Raw genomic sequence first — 8,199 nt, 5'->3', positions numbered from 1 at the left:
CGGGTCAGCCAAGCCGATCGTACGAAGACCGGCTGCCAGTACGCTGTCGGACGTCGCGCACGATTCCGACTATCCGGCAGGTTGATCACGTTTCATCACTTGGTATTCGGTCCTGGCCGGGTGTTCCTCATCGATCATCAGAGAAGCCGGCTGCGGAGACCGATCGCCCTTGATCCCCGGCTACCAGAAGGGCGTTGATGTCAGGGAGACACCGTGAAAGTGAGTATGGGACGGTCCGCGACCGCGGACGCCGGTCAATGATCCTACATGGAAGGTCGCGCGTTTTTGATCGGTGAATGAAATGACTTCGGCGATATGTACATGTGTGCGCACGTGCGAAAAATAGGACAGGTGTTGGCAGGCTGGCGAGATTATGGTAAAATGCATTGGTGAAAGGATCGCACTTTGTACACCGGTTGTTAGTTGAACACGTGCATACCATCGGCCTTTTTTCGGAGATTGGACTGCGATCCCGATTAAACGCACTTTTGGATTATTTTCTGTCATTACGTTATTTGTTTCTCGTTAGCAGGGATAGCGACACGGAAAGCGCTTCTAATGCACTCTCGTTATTTCGACTTTCCTCATATTTAATTCCACTAAGCGGCTAATTTAATCTTAACAGAACAAGAGTAGAATCGAGCATAATTCAATGATAGCTAATTTTAGAAAATTTTTTAAAACGCTCTAGACTGATATAAAGATAAATTTTGAGAATCAGTTGTCGATTGAAATAAAAGAAAGGTCGAGAAATAATATCGACGAATTGTTGAGAATATTATGAGAAAATTTAATTGGTCAATCCAATGCAGTATTTAGTAGGATCTTTGCATATAGTTCAGTCATGGATAAAAGAATCAGCTGACCGTTCGGAAAAGGAAGGACATGCAAGAGTGATCTAGCATAACCGAGGTTTGCTATACGTGTAGCTCTGAGCCATTATTATAAACGAGTTCGTTTAATAATGTTTTGCAATAACATTCTTCCGTCTTGCTGCATCTACATATATCGTTATTCGAGAAATTAGAATAATATATAATTAATATGTCTCGAAAATAGAAAAGAATCGTCTCCTCACTCTCAAATAACTGTCAGTCATTTAATATAAGAAAATATGAAGAAAATATTCAAAAATATGTACATTCTTATCTTTTTTTCAGAACCGATGGAATAAAATTATTTGCTGCGTTCCATCAACGCATGCAGTCAGTTTCTCAAAATTTATTGAAATTTCTCGAATACTTTTCTGCTTCTCAGCCTCTTAATCGCGAGTTTAACTGAACATTCCTACCGGAGATGCGTTTGCACAATAACAGCAATCATCACGTAACTCCCGGTTTCCAGTCGTCTCACTTGTCTCGATTTGTTCCGTTTAATTTCAGGAAACAAGAAGTATAAGCAGCAGGCCGAGATGCAGTTCTTCTTACGTAGTAATCGCAGTTAGCCGACAGTCGAGCGCCCGGTGCCTTTCTCACAGATCGGACAATGGCAAGGAGGAGAGCAGCCACGACGTTCACGATCGCGATCCTGGCTGTTGCGTGCCTCCATCCTGCAGCGGGGGTCAAGGTCCACGCGGAGGCTGCGTCCTTGAACGAAACCGCGCGTCACGATGATGACGGAATCGTCCTGGAGAAGGAGGCGCCGTTGATCCGCACCGAGTCCACGAATGGAATCGACGACCTGCCGGCGCATCATCATCCCCATAGCATGCCCGGGAAGCCGACGAAATTCGACTTAGACCCGCAGGGCGCGGACAACAAGGCGGATTACCAGATCGAGACCACGAGGATGGCGAACGTCACCGTCAACCCTCTCGAAGAGACAAATTCGACGAGCGATCAGCCTCCGTCGAACGCGACCGAATGCAGAGGCACGCACGTGGTCTCCTGCATCCGGCAGGATCTCCTGAATTTCCTGGATCAGCTCGCGAGCATGGACACGTACAACGTGACGGAATCCGTGCAGATAGTGCGGAACGATAGTGCCGAAGCGGACGATGAGGACGCCTGCGAGGATCAAGAGACTGATGACGATTCAAGCGTGAATCTCCTGGACAAGGTCCACCAGTACGCCAGGACGCACGTGATGAAGATACAGCTGAACAGGGACTCGAGCCTCGCCAGGAAGGCCAGGACGTTCTTCGGTTGTGAGTCTCCAGATTGCTTGCACGGGTTTCATGTCGCGTGTGTACTAGTGTTGCCGTCGTACGCGAGAATTTCATGAATTTCCTCAGATTACGTGAATCGGTCATTACATGTATCATCCGGCGCGACGCTCGCCGGAAGCGCCGATTGCGTAATCCCTAATTGGGAGAGCGAGAGTAATTGAAGAGCTCATCCGAAAGAGAGGAAAATACGAGAAACGCATCATTTGAGAAACGCGATCTTGCCTTTCCGTTCTCAAGGTTCGTGCTCTCTCCGAGACACGCAAAGCTTTGCCGTCTCCAGGCTTCCTTTTATGAAAGAAGAGTCACGTCTGCGTGTCTCTTTATCTCCCTGCTTTTCTCGTGAAGCGTGAGCTCGTCAATTAAAAATTTTTTTAATTACCCGGTAAACGACGAATCTCTAGTACGCTCGCGGGCACGATCCGGCGTAAACGAGATCGGGGTGCGAGAGGCAGCTTTAACTTCGTGAATTGGCTTTTTGGGACTAAATCGAGTAACGAGGTTTGGTCGATGCTAATTGGCAAAAAAACGCGAACTAAACCAGCGATGAAGCGAAGGCGCTAAGGGGTGCGAGAGGAAGCGGCAGCGAGCGCGGGCGGCGAAATTAATTATGATTGTTGGATTAGTGGATTTTGTTTTTTGTCCACCCACAACGTGGAGTGTTTCAGCGGAACGCGCGGCACGTGGAGTTGGAGCGGTAGAATGCGAAAAGCAATATGTGTGGCTGCAGCATGGCTTTCAGGACTAACTGCAGGGCTTTAACGAGCTGGTACTTTTGCTTTCAGCCATCTTTCAGGGAAAGAGTACCTTTTTAACAGGATTCGGCCTTGGTTTTCTAGCGTTCGGTCTGAAGAAGTTGTTGCTACCTCTGTTTTTCGGCGTGCAGATTATCAAGAGCGTGCTGCTCGCCCTCTTCTTACCGAGCATCATCGGCAGTATCGGTACTATTGTAGGAAAAGGTACGTACATTGTGCATTTAATAAATTCAGTATTCACAATATAATACTAAATAATTGGGTATTATACAATGTAGATAATTAAAGTATATTAAAAGTAGTTTAAAGTAATAAGATAAAAATAAATAAGAAAGTACTTTAAAATAGCTTTCAAAATAATTGAAAAATAATTTAAATATTATTACTTTAAACTCTACAAGAATTTTTGAAATAATATTATTAATTTGTGAAATATTAATTTTTAATTAAATATATTATAAATACATGTGAAGATTTTCCAGGTGTCTCCACGTTCGCGCAATCTTCGCATCCCGTGACCATTGCCCCCGAGGAGAACTTCGAGTTCAAAGACAACCAAGAGCTTTACAACGATGACTATCTGACGCGACAGCCCGTGGGCACGTTACCAGCATCCGCCATGTACGACGAGAGCATGCTGCAACCGCAGAAAAGCCCGGATATCGCATCTCGCTTCACATACGTCGACTCCAGGATATCTCACGCGAACGCGCTTTCGGATCGCTATTATACGCGACACGTGGCCGCGCACGGTCTCTCCAAGAAACAGGATTTTAAGGTGAGCTCTTCTAATGTGCAATTATCTCCCGTATCTCTTTAATCTTGCTCATCGGAATAAGAAAATGTAGGTTTTCAATATCTTATTACAATATCTCTCGATTCCAATAACGATAAAACGATGAGATGCAATTTCCCTATCCGACATGAGAGTTTAAACGGAACCAGAAAGAGAGCAAACGCTTTTCAGAATTGACAATTTCCCAAGGAAAGAATTTTTATTTTTAACATATTTCTACGATCTGTTTCACTATTTACTCTACTAAAAAATAAATTTCTAGTTCACAAAAAGGCGAAAAAATGGATAATTTTTACATATTTATCAAACTCTATAATGTATACCACTTTGGCACACATGACCTAAAAATGACAACTCAAAAACAGCTTGAAGCAGGAAACATGAATATTGATCAAACAGAATCCTCGATTAGATGATTAGATCTTAATAAAAATTCTTTCCTTGGAGAATCGTGAATCTTAAAAATCCGAAGACAACAAGTCGAAGTCGCGTGGACAAGGAAATGATCCGACGATAAACGAATGACTCGATTCAATAATGAACTAGGTAAGTATGTCGTAACAATATATTCGATCGTTTTTCCTTGCTCCCTGGTATCGGATCATCGGCGATCGGCGCTGCTATGCGCGTGTGCCTCTTGCCGCTTTTGACACTCTCGGCTATTGAGATTCACGCGACCCACTTCCTCCTTGACTCCGTTTTAACTCGTTCGGCAAGTGCCGAGGCAAACTGCGACGCCCCGTGATGCCGCGTAACGGATATGGGGGCCCATTAAGCGTGCACGCGGATCTAACCACGTGCCGATGATTCTTCCGGCCGCAGGTCTTCCACGAGATCCCGACCAGCTCGCTGCTGCTGACCAACTACGATCCCTTCTACTCGCCGCTGCTGTCGCGCCTCGACGCCGTTTTCTCCCGTCTCGGACACAACACGGAGGGTTGCCGAGAGTACGCCGTCTGCGCGATGTACCGGAGCCCAGCGCGATTCGCACCCTACTCGAACCTGGTCTCCGCGCAGCTGTCCAGGGAGCTGAACGAGCTCAGGAAGCCCAGCAGCGACAATCCGGACGTCCTGCGCTTCTTCAGGTACATGAAGGCCGCCAAGGATGGCCAGGACGGCGTCAAGTGCGAGGACGTTTACGCCAACTGCGCGAACGCTCGCGAGGATCAGACCATGAAGCAGAATCAAGCGATGCTGGCCACGTATCAGGATATCAACAAGCTCGTGCAGGCCAGGAAGCTCTGAGGAGGATCGCCGTTTGCTTCTCTTCTGCTGTCGCCGCCGTGAAAGAGAAAAGAAGAAGCGCCTCCAACTGATCGCGAACTTTAGAACTAATTGCGCGCGTACATTTCTGACTGGATGTAGTCCGTCGCGATCGCTAAGAGAATTTATAGCGTTTGTTGTAACGACTGAACATTCGTTTGTAGATGTATCGCGCGCCTGCTGATTGTAAAAACGTTCATCCGACCTCGAGCCTCGAGACACAAAGATTTCATTAAATATTAGACTTTAATTTATTCAATTAGAATCATATAAATTTTCTATTAATTTATAAAAATAATATTTCAGACGATTTTAAAACATGTTTTTTGATATTTTAAGTCTTGGTGAGACAGCCTAATTGAGAGGGTTTAAAATTGATTTGCACATGAAGCCCTTGAGTCAGTTTTAATTTACGACCGTCAAACATTCAACTTGTATAATTAATTGATTCTTTATGTATTGCATATAGTTTTCTAAATTGTCATTTATGATAATTACCGGCTTTTTATTTATGTCGAGTTGGTTTTGGTATCACGTGTAAATTTCTAAAATCAACGTTTCTATTCTATCATTTAAAATGATCAGAAAATTATTAATATGTTAATATTATTTTCTGAATGTTTCGGTCGTAAATGGAGACTGCATTGATACAAATCAAGAGGATCTCGATTTACGTAAGATTTGGTTTTGGATTACGAGAGAAGTACGTGTACTTCAATACCTACTTCTCACGTAACATACACGATTTAAAAATAACATCCGATTATGATTAGAATGTGCAAATATTGTCAGAAAAGCTCTTATTCTATATAATTTTTAAAAAAGTTCTTGTAATTAGTAATCTGAATGCTTTTATCTCGCGCAAAACTCTTGTAAAAATCCGTCGGAAAGAAATTTTAACATATTTCATTAATCAATTCTTTGCACAGATGTACAATCGGTTACTAATTTAATGACGTAAATGAATTATTATGTAATGAGCTGTATAGCTACGGCATAGCGTTAAAATTAATACTATAATAATTTAATTTATTTATTGAAACTATCGTCGTGCACGAGATGACTTTACTTTGCGATGAATGATAGTGACGCCGAGAACATTATTTATTTGTATGACGTGAAGATGAAGAATGCTAATTTATTCAATCCGAGCGTGCAACGCTCGCGCCGAGCGCATGTGCATTTAGAGATTAAAGATTTAACTCTACTCTTAATTTAAAAGAGCGGGATTAAAACCATTAGTGCGTGGTTTTCCCCAGTATACCTATAAATTAATGTACAGAGAGAGCACGTCAATAAAAGATTCGTGACGTCAGCTATGCCAGTTTCTCCAAAATGAGGCTACGCGATGCGTCATGATGTGTGATATAATCATGTTTATATAATCAGAATCGCGCAGCTCTTTTTACGCTATTGTACTTTAAGAGATCCAAGAGATCTAAAATAGATATAAAATATTTCTATTTTATACTTTATCCAAGGTATGAAATAGAAAACGTAGCTTTAATGTTAAGGTATAAAGCGCTGAGAAAGTATAATTTGCTTCCCGCATTTCCGTTAGAAATGTAAATTGTGATGGTCACATAAAGCGACGTGTCTGTCAATCAATGCGTGCATCAAAGGCGCCGAGAGAGAGAGAATGTGTGTGTGTGTGTGTGTGTGTGTGAGAGAATGTGCCGCAGAAAGAAGACTATAAATGTTAGATTGTACAAATCTGAGAGAGTAATTTACGGCGCGAGATCAAAGGAACATCAACGAAAGACGAAAAGAATGAGATCTCTCAAGGCGGTGACGCATCCCGGCTCGTAAACCGGAGAGAGGAAAGTACATTGACTTCCTCTCTCTTACAGTGATGCACCTTCCGTCTCCGCTCCCGTAAGAGTGCCCGGTTCCGGTTCGTATTCCGGGCACTTTCACTCTCGATTTTTGTACATCATCCTGTCGCGCCATTCCTGGAACGACTTGCGGATCCTTCCCCTTCCTCGGGCAAGGTGGTTCCCCCATATAAATATAAAGATGGTACATGGGTCAAGGCGTCACATGGCTTTTGAGTGTCCAGTGCGTGTTGCCGGTTACCGTTAATTTGATTTTTCTGTAAAACTTAAACGAGATTTAAATTGACGTTTAAATTACGCGCAATAAATAAATTGCGCGCGTAAATTTACGGGAAAAATTAATAATTTTCTCACTGCAGTGGTTTGATTTAGCGTGAGGTAAGTTTTACACACGTCGGTATCTGGTTTTAAATTGATGTTTCTATCATTTTTTAACATTTAGTCAGCAGTTGCGAGAAAGAGGATTGCGATTCTTTCAATTTATTTCATTTTTCCATTTGTTACTCAGCGCTTAGTTTATTCAGTTTTCGTGCAAGAGCGCGTGTAATTCGCTCGTTGGTGTATCTGAAAGAGGTGCGTCAACGTCGTTGGAATTCTCAGTCATTTCGCGGAGAATAACAGTTTGCCTGGCAGTTTTAATAGTTAAACTGAAAAATTCGTGGTCTGAGAGATGATTTGCGAATTGAAATTCGACGGGGTGCATTATTATTCAAGTGGAATGCGCGTGATTAGAATCGAGAATCGAGAACCCGGTTCTTTTCATCCTTCAGTTCTGATTGGTGCGCTCATCTAACGGCACTTGGTGAACCAGCACGTCGAGTGCCAACAGTCGATCTCGCAGACGTTCGAGTGCCGCTCGAGGATCACCACGAGCGTGTTTTCTTGCCGAGGATGTCGTATAATAATATCGAATTAGTTGACAGTTTGGTGAGGAATTTTCTTCGCATTCGCATTGTTCAAAAGAAGCCACGTGAATCGTAAAATCATTATTATAAGCAGTGATTGTGTTAAAACATAGTTTGTTATTTTATGTACGTTTAAAATATTTCGACATCAATTTCTTATTATCGTTAAATTCAAATCATTATTGCCAAGTTGGAATAAAGGTACAAATAATTGTTAAGAAAGGGACAAAAACAAATTCTCGAAGCAACGATGAACATATGTCATATGCAGTGCGTGACAATATAGATAATATTATTTTGTGCAGATACTTTCAGAATCTTTAAAGTTAGTGTTATTATTGAAATCAAATTATACGAAAGTGATATTGTGAAGACAAAATATAAATTAAATAAGTGGAATGTCGCCAAACGAAATTTAAAATAATGCACATGTTGCTTCAGAACTAATGGAAAAATCGTGTTGCTTTAATCAATTGCTCTA

At 42.4% G+C, this 8,199-nt stretch overlaps 1 protein-coding gene across 2 annotated transcripts; it reads left to right on the top strand.

Moving 5' to 3' along the window:
- Positions 1-112: 112 nt before the first annotated feature.
- LOC105279054 lies at positions 113-6,582 on the top strand. 2 transcript variants are annotated; one of them, XM_026972411.1, is made up of 5 exons: positions 113-219; positions 1,383-2,146; positions 2,950-3,123; positions 3,402-3,697; positions 4,538-6,582. In XM_026972411.1, the coding sequence occupies exons 2-5, from the start codon at positions 1,486-1,488 to the stop codon at positions 4,958-4,960; spliced, it is 1,554 nt and encodes a 517-aa protein (XP_026828212.1). In that variant the 5' UTR covers positions 113-219; positions 1,383-1,485; the 3' UTR covers positions 4,961-6,582. The 2 variants fall into 2 exon arrangements, with proteins under 2 accessions (XP_026828212.1, XP_019887111.2); XM_020031552.2 differs by having other exon boundaries at positions 3,393-3,697.
- The last annotated feature ends 1,617 nt before the right edge of the window (positions 6,583-8,199 follow it).

The sequence above is a fragment of the Ooceraea biroi genome, chromosome 9 (assembly GCF_003672135.1).
Source record: "Ooceraea biroi isolate clonal line C1 chromosome 9, Obir_v5.4, whole genome shotgun sequence".
NCBI classification, from domain to species: Eukaryota; Metazoa; Arthropoda; class Insecta; order Hymenoptera; family Formicidae; genus Ooceraea; species Ooceraea biroi.
Note: the sequence above shows the minus strand (reverse complement) of the source record. Positions and strands in the feature narration are given on the sequence as shown.

Bases quoted from the DNA above. Each gene is read 5' to 3' on its own strand.
- LOC105279054 (XM_020031552.2), top strand. From the start codon at position 1,486: ATGGCAAGGAGGAGAGCAGCCACGACGTTCACGATCGCGATCCTGGCT. The intron at 3,124-3,392 runs GTACGTACATTG...ATACATGTGAAG, and splicing joins CGGTACTATTGTAGGAAAAG to ATTTTCCAGGTGTCTCCACG. The intron at 3,698-4,537 runs GTGAGCTCTTCT...TTCCGGCCGCAG, and splicing joins CCAAGAAACAGGATTTTAAG to GTCTTCCACGAGATCCCGAC.